Below are 14,284 nucleotides of genomic sequence, written 5' to 3' on the forward strand. Positions count from 1 at the left end.
TCCTTCATTTATGATTTTGTCCTTAAATAAAATAAGGTTTTCGTAGATAAGGTTTTAATGAGGCAACAATTGTTGATCTTGCAAGATCACAGAAAAGTATAAATCATAATTCTATATAAATTTTATATTATGTAAATATTATGATGAGCGAGGAGGAGTATTGAGATCATTAAATGTAGCCAGCACTCTCCATAATATTTATTGTAGACTATAATAAATACCATAGCTACAATATTTAGAGTCTAGTAGAGAAGTACTATTTATCCTCTCATCTTTTTTCTTCTTGTATATGAGACACAACCAAATGAATAGATTTTTATGTGTGAAGCTCTTTTTCCTTAGAAACCCTCTTGTGTATATGACTTACTACTACTCTTGTGTATATGACTTACTACTACTCTTGTGTGTGTGTATGACTTACTATTACTCTTGTGTTTTTCTAAACATTCTCAACAAGGAGAGTTGATATTTCAAGTATGGTTATTATTTTCATCATCAAACTCTGAATTGTCAATGATTTTGGTCAATCACAAGCTGAGGATTGGAAAGGTCAAAATCGGATGCAGCATACCAACATCAACTGAGCCGTCAATGCTTAAAAGGAAGCTCCAGGTCCTGGCCGAGGTACTGAACCGGTTCTTCAGATCGTAACCGAGGTGTGAAGCAGAGTCTCCCTATCCTCATCCAGGGCCAATGATTGGCGAACTGAGGTCCCGTTTTTATACCCTTTTCACACGGGGACTGGGAGGGTGTTAGGGTTTTAGCGATTTCGCATTCTCGCAAAACGAACCATAGCTCCCATCCAGCTCTCGAAATTACCCCCATATCCACTAATCTTCCGCTGCTGGCAGTCTCTCCCGCTTGATGCTCCTTCTTGATAGGGCGTCATGTTTCACGCATCCTGATCGTCTTCTCGACGCATTCGATGTCTCACGCTGGGGGGTGATGCCCAATTCTCTGCTCAGTGGATTGCTCAATCGAGCTTGTCAGGCTCAGAGTTCGCAGGACATGGTGGTGAGATTGTGTTTGTGGGATTGATTGAGCTGGTTGAAGATGTTTGCGGTGGCGAATTGTTGATACTTGTAAGTCGGGGGAGTTTTTGAGGAGCGGAGGCAGTGTGGGAGGGGTTGGAGTGAGTCTGCAGGGATGAGTACGCTTCACCCCTCTATCACTGCCGCGTCGCTATGGAGCTTCTGTGGGAGTTTGAGGAGTTCGAGGAGGTCGAAGTGGAGGACGAGCTCACTTGTCGATGAGCTGGGTGTGAAATTGAAATGCGAGCTTAGGAGCGTAGTTTGCACCAGCCCTGAAGGTGTACGGAATGCTCGCAGGCATTCGTCGTGGAGTGAGAGCGGTAGGCGTAGGTTAAGGTCGCAGCGGGGGGATTGGGTATTAGAAGGATTGCCTTTGTGGCAAAATAAGGCTTTTGGAGTCGGCGTGCGTGGATTAACAGCTCCTTTTAGGGTGGGAAATCCAGTAAGAGTTGTTTGCTCCTCGAACGATATTGACAAAAATTTGGTTCGGGGTTTGGATGCTCGGACTTCTGGAGAGACCTCATCGTCGTCTTTTTCTTCTTCTTCTTCGAGTTCTTCCGTTCTTGGATGCTCCAATCATCGGTACATATCCAGAGAATGCGAGCCTATAGCATATGGTTCACGTGAGCTTGTGTGTTGTAATGACAACGGTAGTTTGGAAGATGGGCAGGCGAGACTTCTTCATAATAGTGAAGACTATACGGACCATTATAAACGCAGATTATTCATAGAAATCATTTCGCAGATTGCTGGAAATATGGGAAAGGCATTGGCGTTGGGGATGGTAATCACAGCAGTAGGGTTTGGGCCAAAAGTTCTCTCGGGGGTTGCCATTGCAGCTCCCACTGTTGCTACCCGTAATGATGTAGAGGTGCCTGGCGTTGAACTGGACGAAGAGGAACAAGAGGAAAGTGATGATGAGTATAGTGAAGCTGAAGTTAAGCAGTTTCAAAGGCAGGAAGAGTTGGAGAAGCTTGAGAGAGAGCGGCAATTACGAGCTGCTCTTAAAATTGACCCGAAGCTTGAGGAGCTTGAAGCCTTGGGAGAACAGGCTGAACTTGAACCTGCCAAGCGGGGGATCTTCCTTCGAAAGCTTGAAGAGGCAGTGCGTGGGACATACACTAGTGGCCGTCAGCTGCAATGGGAGAAGATTTTAGAGCTGGATTCCACCATCGACCAGCTCAAGAAAGAGCGAGGTATCATCGCTGAGGGGGCTGAGAACATGGAAAAAGAGTATTTGTCCGCGAAAGCACAATTACAGAAGTTGGATGATGAATTCGACGACGAGAGCTGGGAGCGTAGAGAGGCTCTAGAATCATCAGTTAAAAATTCAGAGGCACGTTGCGGTGAGCTCTGGCAGAAGGTGTCAGATTTGGAGAAGGAGATGCTGGAGAAGCAAATGTGGGTTGAGAAAGCGCTTTTGGATGATATTCCTAGAATTGAAGGTCACGCTATAACCGAATTGGCGAGCATATACGAGCGATGGCTTCAAAGGCAGTCCGGCGTTAGTGTAGGTGTAGGTGATGCCGAGATTTCGAGAGTTGCTAAAGACTTGGAGCTGGCAGGTGAGGCACATGGTAAGCAGGTATTATTACCCCTTGCCCTTGGTGTGGACCGAGAAAATCAGATGTCGAAATTTGAAGTTGATGCCGAGTCACAAGAGTTTATTGGTAAAATTAAGAAGGAACTGGAAAAAACAGTCGAGTTGAATGCGAAGTACGAAAGTCTAGTCAGACAGCGGTTGGGCAAAGGTGAAGATGAGGACATTAGCCATGTGAGAGTCCCTGTCGATGTCTCAAGTATGGATGTTTCCTCTTCGGAGTTCGATGAAGATCTTTCTGAATTCGGTGACGACAGTCGAGCATTAGCAACCCAGTTGGAGTGGGCCATGGGTTGGAGGGCCTGGCGGGATGAGAGCAAGGAAAGCATCAAGCAACATTTGCTAGATAATCCGGAGGAAGGTCGAGAGTATGTCAAGCAGACGCAGGCACAGATCCTAATTGCAAGAGACAGAGTAGTAGCAGAGACCTGGTTTAATAAAAGGGAACAACGTTGGGAAATTTCTCCGATGGCGGTTTCTCATGCCGTCACGAGGAAACTAGTTGCCAAAGCTCGTGTACGTCATGACCGGGGGGTCATGCATGTGACGTTAAAAGGCGACGATCATGAGTATTTTGTAGATATTCCAGCTATTGATGCTCAGCTTCAAGAAGCAGGGGGGTTTGATTCCTTGTATATAAAGCTGACTCTTGACGGAATTCCAGTAAGTACTGAGTTCATGTGGATACCGCTGAAAGAATGGCCAGTGTGGGATCTCTTTCAGTTGCCTTTCAAGGTTACGTGGTGGGTGCTCGAGGACATATGGAACTCACCTCTTTTGACCTCTATTAGACCCTATTACTTCAAGACACTGAGTGAAACGTTTGAGGAGTTAATGGTTCGATTTGGCTTTCCAGTAATCCAAACAGTTCTGCCACAACGGGCACAAGTTGCTCTGGGGTTCGACTTGCCTGAAGGGGCTGAAGCAGCTGAGCCTACTGATATTATGATGTGGCAACAGGAAGCTCAAAAGAAAACCGATGCGCGTTACGCTGAAGGTACCGGCTCTCCAGCATGGTGGATCTCACTCCCTCTTCGTACTTACGTCGTAGGTATTCCTCTTTATTTCTTTGTGACTATTGTTGGCGGACTCCTACTGGCGCCGTTCACTCCCCGTAAGCTATCCATGAATGAAGCTCAGTGGAAGGAAAAGAAACAAGAAGAACTTGAGAAGGAGATCAACCGGGAATCTAAGAAGGATGAGATAGATCCTATCAAGAGCGTATTCGATAACATGAAGAGAGTAAAGCATCCTCAGGTTAGACTAAAGGACTTTGCAGGTATTGATGCTGTTAAAGAAGAAATCAATGAAGTCATCAGCTTTTTACGGAACCCTAGGATTTTTCAGGAAATGGGAGCTAGACCTCCTAGAGGAGTACTTATCGTTGGTGGACCAGGAACAGGAAAAACTACATTAGCTTTTGCGATTGCAGCTGAAGCGAAGGTGCCTATGGTGGAGCTTCAAGGTGCTGAGCTAGAAGGGGGAGCCTGGGTGGGGCAAGGAGCATCCAACGTTCGTGAACTGTTCAAAACTGCACGGGAGGTATCCCCGTTGATTATTTTCATGGATGATTTTGATCATTTTGCAGGGGTCCGAGGAGCAACATCCGACACTAGAAAACAAGATCATGAGTCTCTGATCAACCAACTCCTCGTTGAACTTGATGGCTTCGAAACCCAGGAGGGGGTTGTACTTATAGCAACCACTAGTAGGCCCTATGCTATTGATGAAGCTCTGCGAAGACCAGGTCGTATGGATCGAACCATTCAGCTTCCAACGCCTAATGTAACCGAACGAGAGCAGATTCTGCGGAAAGTAGCTACTGACACTATGGACCCAAAACACGTAGGTTTTGTAGATTGGGCCGAGGTAGCAGATAAAACAGCGGGTCTTACACCTGCCCAGCTGAAGTGTGTACCTCGAGCTTTGGAGGCAAACGCAGTGGGGTTGAAGACTGTCGATGATGATGAAATTAACAGCGTTGCTGGGTGGCTTGCCACCTTTAATCAAATTATGCCTATGTGGTTCAAGAAGTCAAAGCTGGTGATGAAGTGGAATGAAGATCTTATCGATTGGCTGGGTCTTCGATTGTCTAAGGAAGATCTTGAGACTGCAGTCGAAACGATGGATGTATTTAATGAGACGCGACCCGGAATCGAATTAGAGAATCCTCCTGTCATTTGGTCACGAGAGTATAAGTTCCCCCATGCAGTCTGGGCTGCTGGCCGAGCTTTGACTGCATTCCTTCTTCCTAGTTTCGATCGTCTGGATCAGGCATGGCTTGACCCTACTTCTTGGGAAGGAATAGCTTTCACCAAGTTAACCAAACAGTTGGAAGCAGGGTATCAAGAAACAGGTACTATGACGCGGTCTTACTACGAGAAAAGCTTGGTGTTGTGTTTCGGCTCATATGTCGCCGGACGTTTGCTTCTTCCCTTCGGTGAAAATAACAATTTATCTAAAGGAGAGTTGGAGAATGCTGAGGGAATTGCAGCTGAGATGGTGATGCAATTTGGATGGGGTCCTGAGGATAGCCCGCTTGTCTACGCCAAGGTTGATTCCCGTACCTCAATTGCCATGGGTGACAAGCATGAGGAAGAGGTTAAATCTGCGATACAGAAGTTATACCTCATCGCCACTGAGAGGTGTTACAACATTCTTCACAGAAATCAACGAACGCTTAGTGCTGTCGTAGAACATTTACTTCAGTATGATTGTGTTACAACGAAGGACCTGGCTCGGATAACAGAAGAAACTGGTGGAGTGTTTGAAGAGGATCCTTTTGAGCTTGTACCATACTCACGCATGGCAATGTTGTCTGGGTCGACAAACGGCACAACACGTGTTACAAAGACGTTACCAGCTGGGGCATCAGCCAATTGATTAGAAGTTATAGTTTAAGGCTTTGATGGGCCATCTCTACAGGCCAGTGAGGGCTACTGTACAACAACCATTAGTGTTCATGATTTAGATGCAGCGGTTTTGCAGGTGTAGGTTTAATGATATAGCCCACTCAAGTTCATTTAGCCGTGGTAGTGTGCATGGTGATTCTCGATTATAATCCATGCCAATTTTCAGACTGAAGTTAGTTTAGATGAAAATCATGTTTTGTTGACTCATTATTTCGCCCAGATGTGATAATTCTTCCGGAAACTGTGGTTCCGACAGTTTCTCGGCAGACTATTTCACTACGACACTGTGGACCTAGTTTTCTTTATGGCATCAGACAGATGTCTCAACAGCATCTGTAATTGGCGATGTGTGAACTGTACTTCAGTGCAACTTACGAGATGTGTAAGAATGGTCCTAGACGAGGTGACGATGTTGAGATCTTCATTAAAGTGGCGTTCCCTTTCTCCCTGCAACTGTTTTGACATACGAACGCAGCTGGAAGCTCATCTGAAACGTGTGAATCCTACTGTAGATGTATTTTTTTTTCTCTTTTTAATTTTTAATTTTTAATTTTAAAAAAAATTACTTTTGTTTTTAAAATTTTCACTATACAGCATTTTTCCAAGGTTGGATTACAGAAACGATGATAATAACAATTGTGACAAGCAGCACAACAATGCCAATACACATGCACTTGCGAGTTCCTCTTTGCAAGGACTTCGCTTTCTGCAGAGCTGTAGTCCCCGAAGCGATATGGTCGACTGCTTTGCCAACCTACAACTCCAGGCCACATGAAACAGAAGAATTGGAAGAACAATGAAACACAAAAAAAGAGTAATTTCAGAAAACATGCGCAGTTAAGGGACTAGGTACAGACACATGTCTAATAAAACAAGTGACTCATCAGAAATGCAAGCAGTGGATATTTAGTCACATGTTCCTGATCTTGCATCGGCAATCATCAAAAGATGTCTATTACATGAACAAAAGTAAAGAGAAGAAGCAAACCTGCGTTTCAATATTGTCAAGAAGGTCGCCTTGTGCTTCAACAAGCACTGCCATGTCAAGAAAAATCTGCCAACGATACAGATTAATGTGATTTTCTTACTTTAGAAGAAATTTAAGCATCCCCATGAACCATACTAAGGTGACAGTTTTTAGTCCAAAAAGAAAAGTATATAGAATAACATTTTGTTGAGAAAGAGCATTTGCAGGAAAACTTTCTTTAGCCACTTTCGTTGAAAAACCATACAAACTACAGACAGGAACAAGAAGATTGCGAGCTGTGCTTGAATAAGGGCAAATTGATATTGCGTTCTAAGATTTCAGATCAGGAAACACATGGACGGTCTAACGAGAATTCAAAATGGTATAAATACATCAATACAAGAATGAGATTGGCACCACGATAAGTACGACAATTGAAATATCAAGTGAAAGACCTGATGAAGTTCCAAAAGTTTCTTTTCTATATCCCTAACTGCATCATGCCGCTCTTGGATCTCCGCTACTGTGTCTAGTATCTGCACAAAACGACTTTCAAGCCCATAAAGTGACACAAAAAGTTTCCGAACTTGAGTTGGTACTGAAGACATCGTCGGGGTATAAGCAATTGAGCACATATTAAACAGAATGTTGAGTCCCTAGGGTGTCTAATCTACATCGTCTCTTTGCATACATGGTCTAAGAAATTCTCAGAAAAGCTGAAGGAGTCTTTACTAGTACTGCATTCTAATTATTGTAAAATGAATTTCCGATGATCGGATTGAACTCGAGGAGTAGTTTAAAAAAAACATAACATACTTGACCTCGTCCCTGCTCTTGGATGGCCTTCTGAAAAATCTGATCACCATCTCCTGAGTCAATTAGGCGTTCAATCACCTGTAAAGCACAGCAACAAAGATAAATAGAAAGAGCCACAACTTTGACTACTGGTGAATAGAAGAGGCTGTTCATACACATGGAAATTGTTGGTTTTAAATGTTTTTTCAAAAATCGATCAAAGGAAATAGAACCAGCGTTCCGACCTGACTAGAATCTGTCAAATTATTATAAAGTAGAATTGAAAATTGCACTTCACAAGTGATTTGACAGACTTACTGATTCATCAACCTTTTGTCCCGTAACTGCTCACAATACGGAACAAAAGTGAGGCATAATATTGCACATGGTACTTCCTTAGTCATTCCGCATACAACATCACCTTACATTTAGCATAGCATGTGTAAGCTAAGCGTAAGGGCAAGAGTAACAATGACGAAAGTTTACGTTTGGACCATTTCTCACCAGTGAAAACACGTCTTTCAACCACCTCTCGATACTCGACCTGAAACTTCCGCCTTATTGCCTACAGTTCAACAATCTTCGATGAAGGTGGTCCAACCCACAGCAAGCCATTCAATGTCATAGACTTCATAACAGAAACGATCAAGTGCAACCATGACGCGGGTACCATTAACAGTAGCCTGTCACTTGAAAAACCGCTCGTGTGATGAGTTTCTTTACAACGCACCTGAAAATCGACCATGAGCTCCTTCAGCTTCTTCTTCAAGGTACTGAATTGCAGGGAAGAATGTCAACAATACTTCAACCAATCAAGAGAATTGAAAGAATTAAGCTTATCGATCTAAATAAAAGTGCAATATAACCAAAACATAAAATAAGATCCTTGTAGATTCAAAGATTTAAAAATAAATAAAGGTTCGTTGGTTTAATTACACTCAGTCCTATTAGATTCTATAAAGAACTACTTATTAGCTTTAGGACTCTTGCACGAGGTGAATATCTTGCTACAAAAAAACATCATATACTACACATGTTACGATGCCACAAGATTGCTTACGAGGTTATAGCCATCCGTGTCCGATCAGTACTTGAACCTTCATGACAGCCCTTAATTTTACGATTTACAAGATTCTGCGCAACAGTCAGTAGATAAGAAAGCTGCATCAATGACAGGTCAGCCAAACAAGTTTAGGTATAATAACATTCGTTTGTATAGAGACTACCAACTCATTGAGAAGAAGGCGTATTGCAGAAGGAGTATCTCAGTACTCTTCCTATATTCCAACCCAAAACCTTTTCGAGTCCTCTTATTGAGTGATTTTATGCAAATTTTAATGACTAACAGTATTAACCATCCACTCCCCACAAAATGTGCGCAAACAGGGGGCGCAAAAACCCCTTGATGTGAGAACATAACACACAAATCAAATAATAGACGATTGCTAATAAGTACGCAATGGACGCAATTATTTTAGTACCGCTTTGTCCATCGCCTCTATTTTACCCTTTAAACCTTGAGCAACCTTGCTGATCTCATCAAGGTCATGCTCCATTTTTTCCTTAAGAGCTACACAATAGAACAAAGGTCCTTCCTAATTATGTCCAAGACCATTTTGGGAACAACTTCAACTGTAGACTGACAAAAAAAACTATTACCATTGCGTTGATTTCATTTGTCGTGCATCCCAGTAAGCCACAACAATGCGGGAAATTACATAGAGCAGAAGCAGATGGATTCAGCACATACAGTATGAAGGGGCCTAATGAAACTCTTTAACCTGTCATATTTGCAGCTTTTGTCACAGACTTGGATTCTTCATTCGTATTCTGTAAGATGGAAATAAAAATTAGGTTTAGGAACATTTTCGAGAACCAAAGCACTATACACTCAAACATGGCATAAGTTGTATGGAGAAGGTACAATATCCAATAGACCTGCAACTTCTGAAACCTCTTCCGGATCTCGGCCATCGAGCTTTTGATGTCGTTGACCTAATTCCGATTCCGAATCCCCAATTATTAAAAGTGTCATGACTTGAAAGAGTCAAATTAGGTTTGAAGATACAGACCAAAAAATTAAGAATAGGCGAAGAGAGTAAGAAATTGGCCAGAATAAAACCTCCTGGAAGAATAATGACAAGTCTTGGCCAGCCTCTGGGACAGGTGAAGGTCCCGCCTCAAGATCCTCCTCTTTCTCATTAGCGGATGAATCTTTATCCTGCACATTCGCACAAATTCATCTGTGATACGCAACATCTTCAAGAGTATGCAGTATACAGAGTTTACAGCTTGACAGGAAGAAGGGTAATTGACTGCAACTCATTGGCACGACAACAACTATAGTCTCTGTACAAAGTCATTTCACCTCTCTCTGAACCGTTAAAAATTTCTGACCAACGAGCCCTAGGTGGAAAATCACTAATCCAGATTCGAATCTAGCCGCGCAATAACCTCCAGAAAAAAACAAGTAACATCCTTCCTTTCCTCCTTCACCTATTACGTACATGAAATTTGTAATGCCTTCAGCACAGAAAAGACCGTGACCTAAGTGAGGACAACACACATCCACGTGCAAATGGGAAGTTCCACGAATTCTCACAAGACTTCAAGATCCTCCAATCGCACCCCTCGCAATAAAATATCCTAATTCATTGCAGTTCCATAAAAAACTTTGGTTACTGTACACCACAGGGCTCTGAATTCACTCCATGAAATTGCTGTGCAATCCCCAAAAGGTTTACAAATGCCTAAAAACGTCAATATAATGTGATGATATCGCATAGCAACATCATCAAAAACCCTCATTACTTCTTCATAACGATGGCTGGCATGCCCTCCGCCACTGAAACGCCACCCCCTCTCCCAAGAACATTCAAAGTTCACAACACAAGCTCCTCACATGCGATTCAACCTTCCCTGGTCATCAAACAAAAATCCTTCCATAACATACCGCGAGAAGATCGTTCATGGCAATGCCACCCTGATCACCACGCCGCAACACTCCCCTGGTCTCGATCAGAATCCGTTCCCGATCACCACAAGCTCATGATTCCTATTCCCGTACTCCTCCTCATCACTTGCGGATGTTTCACAACGGTGCAAAACCTTTCCAGCCCACCGTCCAGGGTCTATACCACACCGCCAACTCATCACCTCCACATCCAATTCCAAAATCAATAAACTATAAAAGAAACACACAAAAACGAGGCCTAGAATCAAGGTTCGTTCGCAGCGGAGAAAATTAGATGACGCTGCTTCTGCTGTTGCTACAGAGTGACATCTGAGGACCCTTCGATGAACAACGCATTAAGGGCGATAATTCCATGGATTGACGTAGAAATCATGGAGCACAATGCACAACAGCAAATGCACAACTATGAAAGTTCCTGGCCTCGTCTCCTCCTACTCCTCCTCCTCCTCTGCCTCTTCTTCTTCGTTGTCACCATATCCATGCTTTTCCGTCACAGTACTGATCCGCGCACCTGACTGCCTTGTATCATCGGTGCCATCAGCCACGATCTTCACAGAGCAAGGGAGGGAGGGAGGGAGGGACGGAGCGCAATTCCCCCGCACCCATCTCGGTCTCTGCCTGTTCCGACGTCCATTGCCGGTCCCGGCATCCCTTGCCGATACTTGCCATCGTTTATTGCCACTTGACCCTCATCCACCGCATCCCCAACCGTATTGCATACGACGGATGATTTCTGTCAAGATGCTTCAATATCTAGGATCGCATTTCATTTGAGGTTCCCTTTTTAAAAGGTGATCGTCCTAAGCGTTTAATTTTGAAGTAATAACTGATTATTGTACTTTATGTATAATTTATAATGATTTTGGTTATAAGAGTGTTAATTTCAGTGCATGGAGTTTTTCTTGTTTTTTAATTCAAAATATTGTGGCACTCATCTTAGCTTATTTGCTTAAAACATCTATTCTAAAATTTGGTTGTGAATTGAAGATGTGTTATTTTAAACCATTTAATAAAAAATTATTATATATATTTTTTATATTTATGTAAAAAAATAATTTAAAATGTTCAAATAAAAAATATAATATAAAATATGATTTGATCTTAAAACATATATTTTTGTAGTTTAATAATGCTGAAAACTACACATGTTGATATATTGAATATCCAAATTTTCACAATGATGCTCTCAATAAAAAAAACTAACACTACTTAATATCCAAATTGGTACAATCAAATTGTCTTGTGTCTATATATATATAAGATTGGATAAAATGTTTGAAGTTAATAAACTATTCTCTAAATGTAACAATTCATTCTATTGTTACATAAATAAATTTACATCTCTTTTCAAGAAGATAACCAATATATATATAATTACTCATATATATATATATATATCAAATTCGTTTTTAGTTCAATAACTTTTATTATATAATTTAAAATAGTTAGAAAGTCTTTATTTTTAGAAGAAAAAAAAAGAGGTGCCTACTTTCAAAACTTATAGTTAATTAAAATAAAAAGTCTCTCTTAATTGGTTTTACAATTAAAAAAAATTAGTTTAAAATTTACGAGAAAAAAAATGAGGTGAAACACATTTTTTCCCTTATATAGTGTGAATGATATTGTTCTTTAGAATTTGTTTGAGATTCACCTCAAGAAATAGTTTTTTACAAATATTTTAAAAGTAATAGAAAAAATCTATAAAATTACTCATATTTTAATTTTTAATTTTAAAAATCAAGATATAAAATATTTTATTTAGAATTATAATTAAAGAAATGATTTGATTCATATCATGTATCATTTGTAATAATAATAATAATAATAATAATAATAATTTTTTTTCCAAGTATGAGACTTTTACAAATCTTATAGACCACATTCTTTCAAAATGGGCTTAAAATATAAAAAGATCCACTATTGATTATGTCTTTATAAAAAAATAAAAAATAAAAATAAAAAAATGATAAAATGATCCATCCATTATTACAATTATGAAAAAAATAATTACCTCTAGATTCATTTTATTACCACTAAATCTATAATTAATCAAAAGAAAGTATATTCATGTACAATCATGATAATCTAATCTTCAATACCACTGTCAATAGTGATAGCCGGTGTAATCTTTAATTATAGAACCTTTATTATTTGTTTTAAAAAGAAAAGAATCTTCCACAAATATATCTCATTGCCTTGTTCTCTGTTGAGATGAGGGTGGAGTTGGCCTCCCCTTCCTTTATAAGAAGAATCACTTTGCTTTCTTTGTCCATGCATTCTATCTCTTCTTACTATCATTTTTTCTTTGCATTGCTATCTTCTTCATTGTTGCCCTCACTCTTATTGGTTATCTTCTTGATTTTGTATCTATTGCTATTGGGGTAGAAAAAATTTGCTTTAAAAAAGCGCTGGGCTTCTAGCTGTCATTAAATGCTCAATTAAGCCTCTAAATAAAAAAAAACACCAAATTTATATATAAAATTATCCCTATGGAGGCAATTACATCAATATATAAGCCTTAAGTACCAAAGATCACCAAAAATATAATAAAAATATTATAAAAATTTATATATCCTTAAGGTAATTTTTCTCCAAACTTCAACTGGTTATATCTCACAATTGGACCATCCAAACAAATCCAAATTTTACATGATGTATTGATGTATATTTGACAACTACCACAACAAATTTCAATTATAAATTCATTATGAATCTTGAGATATCGCCAAATCTCTAATAGTAGCTTCAAACTCTTGCTTACATATATCCATGTGCAAATTTCTTCATATCTCACAAAATAAGTAGTTAAATACCATAAAATCTTAATATATAATTTTTTAACTTAATATCATACACTTTTGGAAATTTTTAGCCAAAAATTCTTTTGAAAACTCAAGATATGACTCCAACCATTACTATCAATAAAATGGCTTATTTACTGCCTTTGAATTATATTTGCTGTCTTCAACACTCTATAACTTCTTTATACAAACTTCAAAGGCAGAAATTCTTTCACAAAAGATGTAGATCTTGAAATCAACTTTATGGCCGTACCTCCCGATCACCAAAAACTATCATAAACTCCTTATATCTTCAAAACAACAATAATATATCTTAAAAGATACCTTAACTTCAAATGGTTATAACTTCATCATCTTAACTCCAAATCCTCTAAAATTTGAAAAATAATTGTATTTCTAATCTTAAACCTTACAATCCTTGCTTTTGATTCTCAAAATGCTGCTGTTGAAGTTGCCAAAATCCTTGTTATGGTCGCAGACAGCTTGCTGAGTGCCCATTGGGTATGGCCTTCGACCAATAGGGATAAAGATCTTTACTTTAAGCCTTCATCCATCTATACATTGCCTTCATTCCTCTAAATAAGCTTCTTAAAGGTTTGGATCTTCATCTTTGAGCCTTAATCTTCTCTTTAATTTTTATATTAGATATCTATATCCTATATATTTTAAATACTATAATCAATATAGATAAATCTCAAAATAATTTTTTTTACATCAATTCTTTTAAAATTAACCTACTAACTACTATAAAGTATATAAATATTTATAAATATATTAACTATTTTAATTAAATTTTACATATTATAAAAAATCACATTACAATATCACAAAGATAGATGAATAGATAGATAAATTTATTGGTGAGTCGTTAAAGATTGAGTTGTGGAATCTAGACACATTCTATTATATATTAATTTATTTTGTTTTATATAGAAGATATAATTTTGTATTTGATTTCAATTTTATTTTTGGATTATAGTCATATATAGCATATAATTGCTAATTTAATATAGACAACAATGACAATTAATATTATTCATAGATGTAGTATCAAAAATAAAAGATAAAAATAAATTTTATTATTATATTTTTTGTTTGGTTTTTGTTTAAGTTGTGCCACTATTACTTCTTCATCTTCTTATACTTTTTCTTTGGAATTTTTTACTTTTCAATCTTAGTAGTAGTGGTTGTGGTATTTCAAAAG

General features: G+C 39.1%; 2 protein-coding genes and 1 long non-coding RNA gene across 4 annotated transcripts; 1 reads left to right on the forward strand and 2 right to left on the reverse strand.

Moving 5' to 3' along the window:
* Window positions 1-782: 782 nt before the first annotated feature.
* LOC112279944 (putative inactive ATP-dependent zinc metalloprotease FTSHI 5, chloroplastic) lies at window positions 783-5,822 on the forward strand. Its single transcript, XM_024514754.3, has one exon. It carries the CDS (start codon window positions 1,147-1,149, stop codon window positions 5,512-5,514), a length of 4,368 nt encoding a protein of 1,455 aa, XP_024370522.1. The 5' UTR covers window positions 783-1,146; the 3' UTR covers window positions 5,515-5,822.
* LOC112279945 (syntaxin-132) lies at window positions 5,494-10,398 on the reverse strand. Of its 2 annotated transcripts, XM_024514758.3 has the most exons (13): window positions 10,259-10,398; window positions 9,428-9,526; window positions 9,244-9,300; window positions 9,087-9,135; window positions 8,787-8,875; window positions 8,366-8,439; window positions 8,036-8,078; window positions 7,810-7,870; window positions 7,624-7,649; window positions 7,327-7,404; window positions 6,966-7,046; window positions 6,532-6,597; window positions 5,494-6,297 (listed from the first exon to the last, which is right to left on the reverse strand). In XM_024514758.3, the coding sequence occupies exons 1-13, from the start codon at window positions 10,274-10,276 to the stop codon at window positions 6,130-6,132; spliced, it is 909 nt and encodes a 302-aa protein (XP_024370526.1). In that variant the 5' UTR covers window positions 10,277-10,398; the 3' UTR covers window positions 5,494-6,129. The 2 variants fall into 2 exon arrangements, with proteins under 2 accessions (XP_024370526.1, XP_024370527.1); XM_024514759.3 differs by lacking the exon at window positions 9,244-9,300.
* Window positions 10,259-10,834, reverse strand: LOC149989496 (uncharacterized). Its single transcript, XR_016502065.1, has 2 exons — window positions 10,700-10,834; window positions 10,259-10,436 (listed from the first exon to the last, which is right to left on the reverse strand). It is a non-coding gene; the product is annotated as an uncharacterized LOC149989496 (long non-coding RNA).
* Window positions 10,835-14,284: the final 3,450 nt, after the last annotated feature.

This window comes from Physcomitrium patens, chromosome 3 (assembly GCF_059467195.1).
Source record: "Physcomitrium patens ecotype Gransden chromosome 3, ASM5946719v1, whole genome shotgun sequence".
Lineage (NCBI taxonomy): Eukaryota > Viridiplantae > Streptophyta > Bryopsida > Funariales > Funariaceae > Physcomitrium > Physcomitrium patens.

Excerpts from the sequence above, each read along its gene's own strand:
- LOC112279944 (XM_024514754.3), top strand. The coding sequence starts at position 1,147 with ATGAGTACGCTTCACCCCTCTATCACTGCCGCGTCGCTATGGAGCTTC.
- LOC112279945 (XM_024514758.3), bottom strand. Across the intron at positions 9,301-9,427 it reads TGTCATTATTCTTCCAGGAG|GTCAACGACATCAAAAGCTC; the intron begins GTTTTATTCTGG and ends AATCGGAATTAG. Across the intron at positions 7,047-7,326 it reads AAGAGCAGGGACGAGGTCAA|ATACTAGACACAGTAGCGGA; the intron begins GTATGTTATGTT and ends CGTTTTGTGCAG.